This window comes from Aplidium turbinatum, chromosome 16, assembly GCF_918807975.1.
Source record: "Aplidium turbinatum chromosome 16, kaAplTurb1.1, whole genome shotgun sequence".
Lineage (NCBI taxonomy): Eukaryota > Metazoa > Chordata > Ascidiacea > Aplousobranchia > Polyclinidae > Aplidium > Aplidium turbinatum.
The window spans coordinates 17,091,713-17,110,318 of NC_137487.1; the positions used below are offsets into that span (position 1 = coordinate 17,091,713).

The 18,606-nt window shown below is 37.9% G+C and overlaps 1 protein-coding gene across 1 annotated transcript; it reads right to left on the bottom strand.

The window, feature by feature from the left end:
- Positions 1–364: 364 nt before the first annotated feature.
- LOC145785652 (tyrosine-protein kinase fyna-like) lies at positions 365–17,325 on the bottom strand. Its single transcript, XM_082597335.1, has 12 exons — positions 16,980–17,325; positions 13,107–13,203; positions 12,589–12,687; positions 11,828–11,937; positions 11,358–11,501; positions 9,992–10,147; positions 7,088–7,221; positions 6,634–6,756; positions 4,272–4,425; positions 3,380–3,511; positions 2,558–2,712; positions 365–2,230 (listed from the first exon to the last, which is right to left on the bottom strand). Exons 1-12 carry the CDS (start codon positions 17,152–17,154, stop codon positions 2,162–2,164), a joined length of 1,548 nt encoding a protein of 515 aa, XP_082453461.1. The 5' UTR covers positions 17,155–17,325; the 3' UTR covers positions 365–2,161.
- Positions 17,326–18,606: the final 1,281 nt, after the last annotated feature.

Below are 18,606 nucleotides of genomic sequence, written 5' to 3' on the forward strand. Positions count from 1 at the left end.
CCTGTAAGCCTCTGGGGCCAAGATTCTACCCTTTTACCACCCGATTCATGATGTTCTCGGACTATACTGAAAGGCTACTAGAGAGCAGCCAGTCTTTGGTTTCATCATCCAAGAAGCGCAGACAGTTGAAAGAACAAAAGTGTTGAACTGTTCTCGTACGTCGCAAATATTTGCTCTCAAATCAATTGAGATATATCTTTGCTATTGTACACCTATCATAATTCAAGTACAATAGCACTATACATGACAGTGATAGTCTGGTCAGCTTCCCATTCATAAGGCATGGATTGAATCCCTTGCCACAGCACATGCCTTAACAGTCCAAAAGATAATCTAACAAAACAACTGCAACAAAAACTATAATATAGAACATTTATTGATTTTTCTATTTAGCGCACGTTTTATTTTGCAAGGATAGAAAAACAAAAAAATAAGATTTGATTTACAAAACTGCACAATAATTATTGCAAAAATTTAACTCACAATAGCTAAGAGTTACTTGAGAAAGTAGAGAATAATGTTAAGCGTTAAAACGAACACTGAAAAGTCAAACAAATATGCGGTAACATACAATAGAATGAGATTTGCTACCAGCAGCAGGGTCGTTGTTTACTTCACAAGTTTAGATAGGCTACAAACGATCTGTTTTAGGCAGATCTTGCGGATTCGCTGTGGTAGCAGCAGTTTTTCACAAACTTTCAGAACACAGTTTCCTAATCATTGGACGTGGTTATGTAGAGAGCAGTGTTCCGAAAGCTCTTGACAAACCGTTGCTACTGCAGCGAACCCGCAGCATCAGGCTAAACAGGTCGCTTGTATCTAAACGTGTGAAAAACAGAAACATGCTCGGAGCAAATATAAGCTTAAGTTCTTCAGGAGATTAAATTACTACCACAGACATATACAACCAAGCAACCACACGGCATTTAACATAATCCATTAAAATTAAACATGAACTATAAGCTACAAACGTTTTCGGCCATACACACGTTAGCCCTTATCAAGTAACAAAAAAATAACTGCTTACCATATCTACAATGAAAATGAATAACTGATCTAAACACTCTGTTATTCATTTTCATTGTAGATATGATAACCAGTTATTTTTTTGTTACTTGATAAGGGCTAACGTGTGTATGGTCGAAAACGTTTGTAGCTTATTATTTAAGTTCAATTTTAATGGATTATGTTAAATGCCGTGTGGTTGCTTGGCTGTATAGTGTATATGTCTGTTATTGAAGAAAGTGACCTCTTTACCAAAATTGTATTAAATTACTGCGGTAGCAAAAATGTTGGACGAAAATACTTGGTAATGAAACATACACCAAATGAGTTTATCAAAAAAAAACGCATAAAGCTTTTCTTCATTCGATTTACAGCTTAAGTTCTGGGCAAGAGTTGTTTTGTAATCTTACATAAAACGTCCTTTTTCTTTTATGAAAACTTTGAAAAGAGTATGTTATACCCGCTACACGAAGGTGATATGTAAATGAATAGCAGAATAGGCCATAAAAATTTCCAAGCATTTTGTTTTTATTACTTTTAGCACTTCCCTCATCAAATATACATCTTACTTTGCAAACATAGAAACGGGCAACATGAAGCAAGCAACACTTTAAACAACAACCAAGAATTTTGCCTTGTTGATTTCAGCGATCGTGCTTCAACTGTTAGCTCAAAGCTTCTCAGTTCAGTTTGTTTTTATTTCTGACCATCACAACGAAAAACAATATATGTCAAATATAGCAGGGGTCTAGCAAACGGTAGAAGTGACAAAACGAGAGCGTTATAACGCGCTTAATACCAAAACAACATAGCCTACTCAGTTTAAAGTAGGCTATGACACGGTCGCAACGCCGCACGCCTATACAAGTATTTGTGGGCCCGTTTGTGAAAAGTAATTTTTTCAACAGGCGGCTAAGGTCAAAGTAGATATTTTATAATCAAATTAATTGTCACAGAGCTTTAGGTTTATGGATCTTCCAGTTTTGCAAAACTTTGGCCAGAAATTAAAACGGATCCGAATCAATGAGTTGATCCAAAAGTAGGGAATTTAATTTGGAGAGATTGAGTTCATAACTGCGATGCATTAAGTCAAACAGAATGCCAGGCGGGCATCCTATGGATCTATCCATTTGAAGTCCAAAAAATCAGGAATCTTTTAAAACGCTCCTTCTCCAGATTCCTGGTAGTTCGGCTCCGTCGCAACAAAATAGTCTTCAAGGAATCCCTGATGGAATAAAAAGGCAATATTATGATAGGAATATCCAATATGGACGTCAAACAGCTACAATAACATTTTAATTTGGAAATTGCATACAGATGCTATAGCCTACAACTTTTCCCTCTACCTATGATATGTAGTGATTTTAAATTCGTTTAAAAGGAATAAACAATAGTGAAGGAACTTCAAAATGCATAATTACTTGCTATTGAACGAAAAACGAACTTTAAATCATAAGAAGATTGTCTATGGAAGTCGACATGTAAGCCTACCCTATTCTGAAGGAAAAACATTATGTTTGCTTTCAGCAGAGATGTAAATATTACAACCTACATGCAAATACTCAAACGTTGGTCTCTGCATGTCATCTCGATGCCAGCATTGCAACATAATTTCATACAACGAGTCTGGACAGGGAGGGCGGGTTGTTGGTTTCGGCATTCGATAACCTTCGTCTACTCTTTCTATCACTTCTCTATTCATCATTCCTGCACAGAAAATAAGTCATTTTACTGATAAAATGGTGCAGCCGTAGTTCATTTAATTTTTTCTTTTATTCAGATTTTTAACTTTTGAAAACTTTCTACACTGTTACAATTATCTTGATTGCGCTGCAGTTAGAGTAGTGATGGTTCAGACATTGTTAGTAACCTATGTGACAGTGTTCACTTAGGGTTGTGGTAGTATTGTATATTTTATTGCTCTTACATATTAAATACATGGTGGAGCAGAGTACATACTTATAACTCTGCTGGAATAAGCAACGACAACGACAGAAAATTAAAACACACCATTGTCATAATGTAATTAGCAGGTGATGTTGAAGTTTAAGAAAATACGTGTTGCTGTATGGTTGTTGCGTTGTTTTAATGCATTAAACGCTTACAAGTATTTTACTGGGAACCAACGTCTGCGAAGTCTTTCTATGATGTGATAGTAACCCAAAAGATGGTTATATATCATGACACATGATCCACTGATCCACAAACGATGATGTTGGTATTGTTGAGAAGGAACAATCCCTCTGGCGTCTTAGTGATGCGATACTGATGAGCCCAGCCTCATGGGCGAAACACGTAGGTATCGCTGTCAATTCTTACTACATTTGACTGCCGAGAAACAGGTGTTGGTATTGTTGTCATAAAATTGTCTTACCTGGGTAAGGAATTCGTCCTTTTGTCAATATTTCGGTCAGTAAAATGCCGAAGCTCCACACATCGGACTTGATGGTAAATCTTCCGTAAGTGGCTGCTTCAGGTGCTGTCCATTTGATTGGGAACTTAGCCCCTGAAAAACATTTGCGAACATTGCAGTACAACTCACTACTGCACCGCTGGGTGCACATCACGGCAGAGCCTCAGTTTACTTCAAATAAACACCAACAATTCGTTGTGATAAAAGTGAAAATCAGCTTCCAAGTTTGAACGAAAAGCATATCTATTATAATTTTTCAATAACGATGAAATGTTACTATAGTAAATAAGTAGGCTATCCACTGACCGGTGAACAACTCCAATGAGAGAATAAAAGACATGATTTTAAAATTTTAATGTGTTAATTTTTACGCAATGCTAAAACTGTGCAGTTATTTTTCAAACCATCTCGTGTAAAAGTCAATTTCGTAAACGAATTGTTATTTTCTCACTAATCTGGACTATATTAATATTCAACACGTGTTTTTTTTGTAATTTTGCAAAACTTTAATCTCTTTTCTCGAAAATTCCTTTTTATGACTTGAGTAGCTTTCTAACTCAAATCTTCAATTTGTTGAGCAGATGACATCAATTTTATGAGACTAACACTGCTTCAGGGATCTATAAGCTTCTACTACAAAATGTTTTCCTCTTATGAAAGTTGATTCTTTCATGTTTTTACATGTGAAGTTATTTATGTTATTAAAGTCCCTATCGAAAAAAACATTAAAGTCATTTGTGGTACATGTCATCTTGGGCGGGAATCGAACATCCGACTTGATTGAAAGCGTGGCAATGACTTCTACAAATCCCCACATTTCTACAAATCTGTAGTTGCGTTTACAATCACTCACCTTGTTGAGCATTGTACTCGTCATCCTCAATCAGCCTCGCAAGACCAAAGTCGGCAACTTTGCAAACCTGATTCTTTCCAACCAGTACGTTGGCTGCTCTGACGTCACGATGGATGTAGCTGTTACGCTCAATGAAAGCCATGCCTGCTGAGATCTGCAAGCAAACGAAAGTCATCAGTTCAAGAAAAAGTTTAATTTCCGTCCAGTTTCATGTTTCATTTCTGACTATCAAAGCCAAATAAAAATATCACTTGCCTTAACATAGCAGGGATCTTGAAAAAAAGTAGAAGCGACAAAATGCGAACGTTAAAGCGTGCCCGAGAGAAAAATGATTTACTTAATAAAAGGATTTTGGCACGGGGTAGCAAGACCGAAATGCAAATAAAAGGTCTAGGCTAGGTTGAAAACAGACTCGTATATTTTCTGGGATATAATTCTTGAGTAATGAGAATGAAAATACCGGTAATAGTTTAATTTACACAGCAGGCCTACTCTATAGCACTCAATCCGATTTCTCGTCTTACCACCCTTTATCGATAGGTTTAACAACACACGCCAAATTATCCAAATTTAAAAAAAGCAGACAAAAAGTTGATCTTTTGATTTTACTGTTCATGGACTGCATTACCAGGTTGCAACATAGTTCACCAACGCGGAAACACTTTTAGAAACTGGCTTAAAGACAACGAGCTTCATGAACTCTTTTCTGGAAAATGAAACTACTGTACTATACTGCATAACAACCAGAACACAGGCGCAAATAACAAAAATAAAACAGGACAAAGAAAGATAAAACGCATGATTGACATCCTTGGATGAAAATACAACGTCATTCAGAGAAAAATTATAGTCATTCAGAGCAAAATAAAATAACAAACGGAGGATGAATTCCCGACGTGTTCTTTTCAACCAAAGAAAATCCAAATTATTTCAATAGCATTTATGATGGAACAAAATTGTATACTCTAACAAAAAAATTTTTGAAAGAATTCACTCTGACAGTTTCACAACTTATTTCACATGATCTACTTATCATTTCACCGTATGCCAACGGCGTACAAGAAGTCTATTAAGTATAATAGGCAGTGTATAGCACTTTCATGCACCATTTCTGAAGCACCTGCTTCTTATTATTGCACTGCAACTTCTTATCAATGCAGAATAAACATTTTGTAGTCGGTTAAACCTGAGTTTCATTGCACCTGTTAAATCTGAGTGCCTTTAGTTTCATCGCAAACTAAACGAAAAATTAGTTCTTCTGAGATTTAAGGCAGGACCACAGATTTTTGATTTGCGATTGTCAGAAAGAAGATTTGTTCTTGAATTTTTTTGCATGAAAACGCGGAAGTTTATTTTTGAATGAGATGAGAATTTGTTCTGCAGTAAAAAGGGGGGTCCCATACTTGATTCAAGTGTCGGGTATGAGAAGATAAGGTTCTCATTGTACTAAGCCTTCGGCACTAAGGAGAGTAGGGTGGCCAGTTCCTTTCTCTCGGCCGCCTTTACTTCAGCAACTACGCCCACCCAATTTATTACACCCTGGGTAGAGGTGAGCGGTGTTTTCAACAACCAGCTAAAGGCGGGAGTCGAACCAGGTGTGCATAATTGGAAAGCCAACGCCTTATCCGTTGCGCCATCCCACCGCATTGTTCTGCAGTAAATTCTTTGAAAGAGCTTGATAGATGGAAAATTGTATCCTATTTAAATTAAATCAATTTCTGTAGATGTTAAATCAATGCAAAAAGAACCAAGTGTGCTACGCTTCCCATTCAAGAAGAAACCCTTCAATTTCTGTCAACAGTGTGTCTGCCACAACCAGGAAACAGCAATATGTGCAATGTGCTATCACATTGTTGTGTTTTTAACTCATTCAACAAGAGTCATACAAAAGTGTTCTGCTTGTATTCAAAATCGCAAGAATGCTTTCAAAAGGCGGGCACCCAAAATATATTGTGAAACAAAAGAAGAAGCGCTGATTAACAAAAACTCAAGAGAAGACCTTAGAGGAACGAAAGCAAGGTACATTGTTTCAACGAAAACAAACCAAAATACATAACACACATAAACCAGGGTTTAGTCCTTAAATACAGTAGAACCAGCTCAGTGGCCGAGTGGTTTCGCCTTCGGCTCTGGTGCTGGTAGATCTGAGATCAATTCCAAGTCGGGTCAAACCGAAGACTTTAAAAAGAGTACCCGTTGTGTTCTTTCTTGTATAACACAGTGAGAATAAATCGGGTAATAATGTGATAACATCGTAAAACCTGATATAAAATTAAACGTGAGCCCTGTCGCTAAAAGACCTTAGCTGTTGTAGAGCGACAATAAATAAAACCATAACTTTATTATTTTCCATAGAACCTACCTGTGCGGCCATGTCTATGTGGTCCATGAATGTTGTGCTTTTGCCATCCCCATCTTTCAAATAATCCAACAAACTTCCATGACACATGAATTCCGTGACGATGTAAATTGGTTCGGCCGATACCTTGAAGAATGAAATTTGGCGATGACAATAGACTTGTGAACGAGCAGAGGCCAACAGTAGGGTGTCCTGGCATTTAGAGACAATGCGAAAGAAGAGGCAGAAAAAGTAAACAACGTCAACACAAGCCGGAACCATTCATACTGACACCTGAAACAAACTCAGGGCCAATTAAAAAACTGGAAGACAATAAGGAATCACGTGATAAGGTGGTATGGTGACTATGTCAGCTCAATAATTTGATTCATCATGAGCGAACGTTGAATCGATGTCCGCAGATTCATTTTTTCAGTGTAAAAATGAGCTGATCTGCTTACCGGGGAAAGGAACTTACCACTGCGTATAAATTGACTAGTTTTTCATGGCGTAAAGTCTTCATTATTTTTGCTTCAGTAAGGAAAGCTTCCGGTGACATTGTACCAGGCTTTAAGGTTTTAATTGCTACTTCAGTGTTTCCATTCCATAAACCTGAAATATGTAAAATATTTCAGCAACCAAGTTTTTGGTAGTAAAAAAGTTAAACCACAATGTTTTCAGTTCAGAAATTCTAACATTTTATGCAATCTAATGCGTGTCACACTTGCTCTATTCTATTGCATTTACTGTTTTGTTATTTCGCTTATTGCCATACTGCCTAGTGATTTTGCATAAAGTCAGTCAGTTAGAGCATGTTGAATGTAACTGTTGACCTCCACAAGGTTTCCCTTTCCGAGGTCGCTCTGCACGGTATAATCTCAAGCAAACAAATAGCTGACACATAGACACAAGTTGTTAGACTAGTGTCTCTATTTCTTGCTGAAAACGACGAAAAATGCTTAGCAGCTGCAGTATTTCTAAGAATTAAAGTTGAACAAACAATGACAGAAAAAACAAATAAAATGTCACAGGTCAATACTTTTGAAAAGATGAGCAATGTGTTGCCGATGCCAATGTTGAATGTAGTGACAAATGCTCGTTCTACAGTATATTATTCCTGTTGACATCCAAATATAACCCTTGTTTGTTTTGTGTCTTGTATGGGCATATGGCAGAGTATGGAATATGCGCATGAGTCAAAAAGAAACGTAAAAAAATTACTATGAAACTTACTTACTTACTACTTAAATTACTATATAACATTATTTTTGACACAGTTTAAATAATTCGCCGTAAACTGCAATATTCAGCAAGCATGACAAGCTAGCAGTGGTGTGACAAGAGGTTTGGTCCAAAAAAGGAGACAATCGAAACTCAATAGGTCTTATCTATGATACAAATAGTTTATATAATTTTTATGCAAACTTTCTGTGACTTCTCAACGCCAAGTTAAATTTGAAAACATATCATCAGGAAAGATATGACGACTTTGTTTAAGTGCTGATCTCTGCCTTGACAAGGAGGTTAAGGAAACGATCCCATGGTGGACAATTGTATTAAATTTTCTAGATTACCAATCAGGCCTTACAAGAACACTTTGGGCAACACTGCACGACAGCGGCAACGTTTTACTGGTTCAGTATTTACTTCCTGAAAATTGCATATGCCCGTTCACATACGACAATTGAAGTAGGCTACAGCCCAATGTAACTAAAGTGCCAAGTTATACCGTTTAGTTTACCAAATGTCATATGCTCTCTTTTCAAAATCGCGTGTGCAAGTGGGCGGTATGTGTCACAGCACTGCTACAGTTTCTCTCATAAGATTTTTAATTAGACTGTGGACTTGCATCGATAGTTGTAGTCAGAAAATGGGATGAGATGGAATGGAAGACAGATTTTGGGATGGAAGATGGAAAATGTCAAGGATAGAAAGTAATGGGAGATCTTGATGATGGGATGGAAGACAAACTTCCATCATTCCATCTCAATTCCATCATTATCTTTCTAACGCTTTATCAAGACATGCAGAATATTACGTTGCTTGTTGAAATAATTCGATTTTCGGTTCGTATTAAACCAACGGGACTGTTGCCTGACGCGTATATTTGTCAAACCTACTGTCGTTAGGCAGAATTTTGACCAATTAAAAAGCTATGATTTGTAGGTTTATTTGTGGCATGTTCAACGCGGAGATCGCAAAATGTGAAGATGGAATGGAAGATTTCTAAGATGGAATGGAGATGGAATGGAAGAAAATCTCAGGATGGAAGATGGAAAAAACGTCTTCCAATCCATTCCATTCCATCCCATACCCTGCTACCCTGGTTGTAGTAGCCTACCACAATGATGGAACATCGTGAAACTACACGCTTTGTGATGTTAACGAAAGTCATTTTAGCAAGATATGAAATACAATGATATGTATATTCAAAATGATATACAGTACATGGTATGACATATTTTTGAAATATTTTTGAATATGATATATTCAAAATCAACTAGATGCGTTCATTTTATGCCCACATATTAAAAGACAGAAGCCTGCTCTGCCAAAGCAACTTCCGGGAGCAGCTGACTAGACTAAGTAGGCTAGCACACTTGATCTTTCGTTGCTAGCTATTGTGTTTCGTACGTGATCGCAATGTATAGTCATTGTCACAATGGATGCAAAATAAAACGTGAATAATATTAGATTGAGTTTCGCTTTTAGCAGCATGATCGTTGCTTACTTTACAATGTAGATATTACGACCTGTTTTAGCCTGATGCTGCGAGTTCGCTGGGTGGTAATAGCGGTTTGCACTAGCTTGCACTTGACTAGGAAACTGTTTTCCGAAAGCTAATGCAAACCGCTGTTGTCACAGCAAACAAACAGTATCAGGCTAAAGCAGATCGTTATTACCTGCTTTGTGAAATAAATATTATTATCTTCCATATGCTTTTCTTCTACATATTACTTTTACCTTACTTCACAGTGTAGATTCAAACGATCTGTTATAGCTTGATGCTGCGGGTTCTTTTTGGCAATATCAAATTACACTAGCTTTCGGAACACAGTTCCCTAGTCATGTGCTATGACGAATGGTGTTGAAGTCAATGAGTGGTTTTTTAAAATGGTTCTTTGTTTTAGCTTGAGGCTGCCGGCTGTTGAGTTTCTGTGCTGATAGGCGTTATTGCTGTGAGGTTTTGTTGGATCAGTTGATTAGTTTCAACACCATTCGTCATAGCACATGACTAGGGAACTGTGTTCCGAAAGCTAGTGTAATTTGATATTGCCAAAAAGAACCCGCAGCATCAGGCTATAACAGATCGTTTGAATCTACACTGTGAAGTAAGCAACGATCATGCTGCTCAAAGCGAAACTCATTCAACTACTTTTACCTTTCCAAACTTCACCAAACATTCCAGCTCCTAACTTCTTTTGCATTGTTAGTTCACTCCTGTCTATTTCCCACACGTCAGGTGCAATTGTCCCAGTAGTTGGTGTTGCTTTCTGGTATGGTTCGGTTAATCTACAGCACAACCCATCTGCTGAACCTAAAAATCATTAAGTTATTCTTGATTAAGATTGTACTAATACTGGTAAAGTCTTTTCTTAAACTTTTTTAGTAGTTTCACTCATGCCTAGGTTTTAGAGTTTAATTAACGTTCAGTGTTACATTCATTTTTCGTTCTTAGATCGTCGCTAGTACACTAGCCCAGTGGCGGATCCAATGGGGGCGATCGCCTCCCTCCCCTAAAGCACTGAAAACTAACTTTATTCAAAAAGCATTTCCAAGGTCGGATTAATTTAGACCTATACACCATTATGTTTTGTTGAAAGCGCCCTTCCCTCTAAGGCCACTTGCTAGATCTCACTTGCACTATTCCCGGCGATACTTGTATATCCGTTAAGTTGGCAATGCTGTTTATTAAATTACAAAAAGCATACATAGCCTACTGCTTGATATTGAACAAATTTATCCAAAACTTTTATGTGATATTGTTACAACATCCCTGCAACATCGTAGATTAGAAAGTATGAAATATTGCATGTTTTATGCCAAATACTCCCATTGTATCTATTCGGTTAAATCTGTTGATTCTTGTTGGAAACAGCGGTCGCACATTGTATCTTTCTTTGTGTATTTACCGCCACCTAGTGTGTTGATCCTGTATTTGGCAACTCTGTTTCTCGTACATTTTATCTGCCATGAGTTGTAATTGTCTTTTCGATCGTCGGTGTTGGATCGCTCGGATGTGTGGTCTGGTCAATATTTTTTTGTAAAGTGTTTGGTGCAGAGTCACTTAAAGTAAATCCCTGATCTCAATGGTACGGTTGTAGATTCTCGGCTGGTACAGTGTTAGGAATTCGGTAGTACTAATTGCTGTGCCCCTGTAGATTCTCTAGTAGTCAGGTAGCTTTATTTTGGGTTTCTCTCGCATCGAACGATCAGCAAGACCCACCACACTAAGAAGAAATATTTGGTAGGTACAGAATATTTCTTACAATTCTAATCTTCTTTTTCATAACATATGGTGTACTACCCCAAGCTAACATTCTCATATTTGTTTGAGGCAAATAATCAACTAGGTGTGAGGACCGAATCAACATCATTTTTATCAAAATTGTAACATAAAGGAGCATCAGTTTAACATAAAGAAAAACAGAAGTCGGTTTTGTTTGGCCCCCAACACATCATAATTTGGTATTGAAACCAAAATGATGACGAATATTCAAAAATGCATCCATACAGTGAAGTAGTACCTTGGTAGTGGACAACAAGGCCATGCAAATCTTGAAATTGAACTCTGTTTGATATGTAAAAGCCACCATTGTCAAGCTGGCGTATTCTGTAATGCTTAACTGACACATCATTTCCTGGATCACTCACAGAGAGGGAATAGGCACCTGAAACGCATGAAACACATAAAGTGTCTTGAACTTTAAACTGCAACCAGTGGCTTATATGCTGTAGATACCGATTGAATATTATAGTGCAGACATAGCTAAAGGTGTCAGGGTGATCCAGGCAGAAAACTATATACAGTAGGCTTCTCATACATGTTTTGTGGGAGTTGAAATAGTCAATCGATGCTTTGTAACAGAGCAATGTCCCTTGTAGTTTCTATATGCAATTGTGCAGGTTTCACTTTCAAACTTTAGTTTTGCTAACATACGTCCAGCAGTATTGATAACCATGCGCTGGATGATTACAAGTTACAACGAAGTGTTACCTGGAGCCGTGGCGTTCTGACTTTCACGTATCATGAAAGTTCCACGAGGAGATCTGGACTGTTGTAAAGACCTTTCACAATCTCTTCTACTGATAGGGCCAAAGTACCATCTGAAACATTCGACATTATGTTAATATATGACAGTCAACCTCGACAAATACAATTGCCCTTCATCCATCTGTTGTCACTAACAAGGCAAATTGTACTGCATCATAATACTGTATTGTAACGTTTTAAAGGCCAAATAATAGACTATTACCCAACCGGACTCTGTTTGTTCAGTTTGAAACCTTGGGAAGGTTAACCCTTTTCGGACAATGCAGGGATCGAAAAGGTCTGTATTTGCATATTATGGTACGAGGGATACTTCTATAAAAGCAGACCCATGAAAGTTTAGTTTTATTCAAAATTTGGAGCAGTTAAATTTACATTGTGTCGCATAAATCTTTGTACAATTTATTTTCACAAAACACGTTGTTTTATTGCTGGACTCATTTTAATTTGAGCTAGCTTAGACAATCCTGATTTATTGAACAGTCCCTTCCCAAGTGGCATAACGTTATCCCATTTTTATTCCTAGTGAAGAAATCGGTGGTGGTTAACTAAATGACCGCTTATGGTCTTTCTTTCGTTACCATCCTGATTACGCCAAAATCTAACCACCAGCTGTAACTTACAATGCATTGTTTTTAATTTTCATTTGCTCTGCTTGTTTATTTATATGTGGCGCTGTTGAAACAAAATAAATTGACTTGACTCACTCCTCCGACTCGAGGTGGTCCACTTCTGCCACGTAATTTCTGGGGATGTATCCTTCCTGTCCAGTTGTGGCAGATTTTGCCTGCCACCAATCTCCTTCTCTGTAAATGTATCGTGGAGTGTTTTATATGAACATGGAGGATGACCTATAATACGTACAGTACGTATAGCCTATGTTTATTTTTATCTGAGACGAGCGGCCAAAGATGAGAAAAGAAAAAAGTTATGTAATCCAGATAATCTTTGCCTATGCAAAAAGCACAGAGCAATTTATCAGAGCATATATGTACATACAACGACGTACCTCCTGCCAGACGTTATGTACACTGATTACTTACCATCGCCAGTTTGATAGATCATCGATATAAACAAAACGTTTATTAAAAATTGGCGTAAGTAGCTGTTTGTAAAGACCTTACAAAATAAACAGTTTACACAAGAAAATAATGTCATTCGAACATTGCCTGTTCAAGATCATGATTTCACAAATACAACTTTGTGACATGCTTAGTCTACTTACGTGTCAAAGACGTATAGGTAATCTCCCTTTTGAAAGGGGAGGTCGTCATTAGTTCTTGCGTCATAATCGTACATGGCAACAAACTTTTGGGTTCCAGCTGCAAAATCACAAGCCAAGTGAAACAATGCTGCATCGACGCATTTACAGCGACCTGCTTTGTACCACAATCGTGACATACTTATCGCAAGTAAGACAAAGAATTGTTAAATATTTTGATACAAAAAGCAACGCACAGTATTCTGTTGATAAATTGATCGTTTTGCTTCGTTTCGTTTCGAAAACTTTCTTAGCAAAAAAATTTCTTTAGTTTCATTTCCCCATCCAAGTGAGTTTGGTACATTGTGCGGTTTAAGCAAGCAAGAAGCTTAGAGCACAGGATTGTAGTCTTAAACATTAAATGGTGAATTTGCATTTAGTTTTGTTCAAATTTCCAAAACTGTTCACGATTGCGCGAGTTTAAAGCAATCAAAAATTAATGGCACCAAAGATGAAGATAGTTTAGTTTAAGAAACGTTTGCTGAGCATGAGTTTAGTATCTACATTTGGCCTCTTTATCGATTGCCTTTCCTGATTGCGCCATAATCTAACCAACAGTTGTACAATGCATTGTTTTGACAATTACATTTACTCTGCTTGTTATAAATGGCGCTGTTGGAACAAAATAAATTGACTTGACTTGACTTTATGTTATTTTTTGATCAAACAAACGAAATGCTTTTTGAATATTGTCCGCCCCGATAGCTCAGTTGGTTAGCGCGTGACTTCTGGAACGAAGAAGCTTCAAAATCAAGCGGCGCTGGCTTGACTCTCGGGTAGGGTGGCTCTTATTTGGCAAAAAATGAAAAAAATTTGAATTTTGTGTGGGACACCCTTTGAAAAGGTGAGGTTGTCAGAAAAAATAACTCTTGCAAAAAATTTTTGAATTTGAAATTGATTTAGAGGTGGCCCTCCCCCCCTAAAGTTTTGCGCCCTCCTCCCAAATACCAAATCTGCATATCTCAAAAACTGCTTGAGCTAGAGATACGGTTTTTGTGTCAAAAGATGCAGAAAGCATGATTTCCTATCTGCTTTCTGAACAGTGATTGCGTCTATCTTGAGTAGAAAAGCAGTTATTAGAAAAAACCTGTTTTCGGTATTCTAGCACAAAACAGTGCTAAACAAGTATTGTGGCCCAAGCTATTCAATAAACAAAGTTCATAAACTAACCTGTAAAACTGGTAAAGCAATAAACGAAATAAGTATTTCTAAACTTTTATGCATTCATGCATAGCTAAAATGCCCGTTTTTTGTCATATTCCTTGGAGAAACTCTTGAGCGTAGAATCCGCTTTCAAGCTTCAGGTGCTATGCATCGCACTTGTTGCATGGCGAAGGCGATTTATGCAAAAAGCTTGGTCTGCATTTATGGTATCTGTCCGAAGAAATGGTTGAACTAGCCTTGTTTGACTCTCGATTGTCTGTGGAAAGTAAAAAGCTAATGGTGGCAACCATGTTAAATGAAACAGCAGAACGTCCACCATGGAGACGAAGCATCAAAGTACTGTAGATGCGTTTCTTAGCAACAAGGGTCTAGAACAGTATTGCACCTCTAATTCAAAATGGCTTCAGCTGTTGGGTGAAGAACTGAAGATGAAGCAATAATTATACTTTCAAAGGATCCTGCTCATTGGACTGAAGATGGTGCATTTATTCAAGCTTTACACATGGCGAAGGGACTTTCAGTAGTCAATGACAGAGCAGAGAGAGGAGTTGCTCTAAGTCTAATCCCGGATTTTAACAAACTCCCAACTGATGATGAGTACCAACTTCAGTTTCTTTTGCAAGTTGTTACTGAGCACAGGAAACTGTTGAATCCAAATTCCAACAAGAACAATATTGTCGATTCTTCTTCGTTTAAACCTTCTTTGTTACTCCAGGGGTCAAGGGGCTCTGTCTTTTACCACCCTTGGGCAGTGCCGATGCGGTTTAGATGCTTGAGCAGGTGTCGAGCAGCAATTGCATTGATTCGTCATCCAGTTCAAGCAGACCACGCACACCATTTGGCGCAGTTACAGATGGTGTGGTCTGTGGTTTGTTCCTCTATGCCGCACTCACAGATTGTGGATGGAGCCATCCCCCATTTGTGCATGTTTGAACGGAATAGTCTCACTCCAGTAGCCTAGTACGCAGGCAGTTGTGCCACACCCAGGCCTTCCTTGGCAAACTATGCATTCTGGTTGGATGGGGGCTGGTGTCAGAGATAAAACTTTAGAGCCTTGAGGAGTTCTTCTTCTACTCTGAGCTCCATTTGTTGTCCTCCCAGGTAGCCGCGCTGATGGATTGGTTTTCAGCGGTTTTCATCAGGAGTTGTGCGTCACATACAAATGGGTGTCTCGATTGCAGTTGCCGAGGATGCTCGATTGCTCGCTCACAGACTTGTAGAGACTTGAGTGGAGCAAGTGGTTGGGGTTCGTAGTGCAGAGAAAGAGACAGGATGGCTTCTTCGCGACAAAACTCAGCTGGTTGGCTGCCTGCAAGGACAGGGAAATTGTCCGATGGTGTAGGTCGCAGACATCCTGTCACAATACGCAAGGCAATATGTAAAATATTGTCGATAATATCGCTTCTTGCAGTACTGACCAGAATTACATTTTGAAATGGACATCGTTACCAGTGTTCCCTCTAAGGTGCAAAAATTAAGAAAAAAAACGAAATTTTATAGACGGTTTCGTGGTCACAAAAAAGGTTGTAAAATCAAGATTTTGTCAAATGCGTTTTTTTCTAAATAACTGCTTTTCTACTCAAGATAGATGCATTCAATGTTCAGAAAGCAGATAGAAAACCATGTTTTCTGCATCTTTTAACACAAAAACCGTATCTCTAGCTCAAGTGGTTTTCGAGATACGCAGATTTGGTATTTCGAGGGAGGGCACAGAACTTTAGGGGGGGAGGGCCACTCCTAAATCAACTTCAAATTAAAAAAAAATTTGCAAGAGTTATTTTTTCTGACAACCTCACCATTTGAAAGGGTGTCCCAAGCAAAATTCAAAAACTCAATTTTAAGAGCCACCCTACTCTCGGGGTGTGCGCTTGAGCAACGCACGTTAAGGACTGCTCTCCATTCAGCGGAATCTAATGGATGGAATAATTTCCCGGCAACAAGACTTCAACAATCGGAAACTTCACTCTGTCAATCTCGGTGACCGGGCCTGCGTCAGTGATACAAAGCCTCTACAAGTATGCGAAACTGCCAGGATTAAGCTCTACAAGAAGCTTTCCCAGTCCGAGGATAAAGATTCAATCAATCAATCAATATCGGTCCTATACACAATCGTAACTTTGTAAAAAGATATGTCGTTCATATGATTTACTAGAGAACTACATAACAGCATGTTTAATGGGCTGTTTTATGGTTTGCTGGTATTTTGAATAACAGTATACCAGGGATATTCAAACTTAAAATGATATTTCATTAACACAAGTATTATCATGCTAATTTTAAATAGACCTACTTATAAGAGAAGGTATTATGGTAAGCATAGCCATTGATTTGACAAGTTCTCAAATTGCACAAAACGAGCTTTGTAACAGTTTTGTGAACACAAAATTATAGTGAAAAAAGGGTTGCCTAGTTAACATTTACAATATATGTGAAGTGACAATCAGATCGTTTTTTTGGTGTTCACTTTTTTTTAGAAAGTTTCAAACACCTGCTTGATTTCTACAGTGACTCTGTATATTATATCACATCAGTTCATTGTGATATGATCTGAACAGCTATTGAACAAACTGCAAACCTAGTGTATGTTTAAACCCTGCTGAAAAAGCGAACACCCAAAAAATGATCACCCTACGTCACTGATGACGATCCACTACATCAAGCAAACTCTCTTACGTGGAGCAGACAAAGGTGGAGGAGCCGTGACGTCAATCGGTTGGTCGTTAAATGATTCATTTTGCTTCCCAAACCTTGATGGTAGTTCTGCAGCTTGCCCAGTGGAAGTGGCCGTCGGAGAATCAGTGTTTTTAATGCACGGCACGAAAGCTAAGCAACTTCGAAAAATGCTCATTCTGAATCTTCGCACAGACGACGCTTTTCAGACAGTTACGGATTTTTTGCGACTGAATCTTGGGTTTGCATAACATGTATAACTACTTCTAAAATTCCAGCATTGTTCATAGGATCTTTAGAAGTGCAAAAGAATACAATTTAAGTTTATGCCAAAGCTAATACAATGCCTACAGACCTAAACAGTAAGGCTAACTATGTGATAAAAGCAACTGTGTGACTTACTTCCTTGTAATAAGGAAACTAATTGTAAGTTTTAAAATGCGTCAAAACTAGAAACGCACTGGCCATAACTCTTAATATGCTAACACTGAGCGCACAGTATCTTTTAACCTACGGTACGCCTACACATTTCCTCATGTAAAGCCATGAAGATTTTATGAATCTACCTCTAAAAGCGTCTAAGCTGCTTCAAGAAGTTTTAAGAGTAGGCTAAATGTCAACCTCCACTGGCAAATACAAGTTACATCTTGCACTGTAACATTGTTAGACTTTGGCTGAGGTGTGATTGTTGTTGACTGAATCGTTTGTGGTGAAAAAACTCAAAATGCACGTTTACACGAAATGCACAGGTATAATCGTGGTTATGCTTGCTGTTAAAGTGAAAGCAACTTGAAGAGTCAACAAAAAAAAGAAACGTTTTACTGTTCCATGTTTGCACAAGTCTTTAAACCGAAAGTCAAAAGTTGTCCGTAAACGTCGAAATTTTGATTGTAAACGTAAATCAGACTCTATTGACTGCATTTAACAAAGGTCTGTTTTTCTTGACCAAATATTTTCGGTCATTGCTTTACCACAATTGCGGGACCAGGAATTCAAGTTTTACAGCATACTTGTTGCTTACAACGAAATGACTAGGTTTTCAACTTTCTGCTTGTGCAATCGTAAATAATCTGACACATGGGTGGATTATTGATTTAAACATTTTCGTTCTGGTAGTTCAAAAACTACTTATAGCTCAAACCAAGTCAGAGAGCACTGTATCCGAGTGTCAAACCTGTAATTTTGTAGTTCCTTGCGGGAAGACCCAACTGCCTGCGCGAGAACAGTTGAAAAATGTAATACGTGTAAAACTTGTAACCACATCGTAAACCTTCAACCAAGAATACCAATCTAGGATGGAAATTCTTGTAAATGGGGTTAAAAAAGCTTAAAATGATTTAGATGCCTTTACCATTTCAGGTAGATATTCTACGAACTGAAAAACGTTACTTGTTAAGTACTTGAATTCACACATGACGTTATGTTACAAAATATAACGTATCTGTAAATTTTATGGCCAATGTTTACATTCAGTTTTTGCCATCACTTCAAAAACAAACAAAAAGCGAATTTTATGGTCTGCTTTCTACTAGAGTATTTAAATTTTTTTAGAAAGTTTCTAAGACAAGATTTCCCAATCATTTGTCATTCTTACTTTTTTCCGAAGGCCAAGTGGTAAATTCAACCTGGC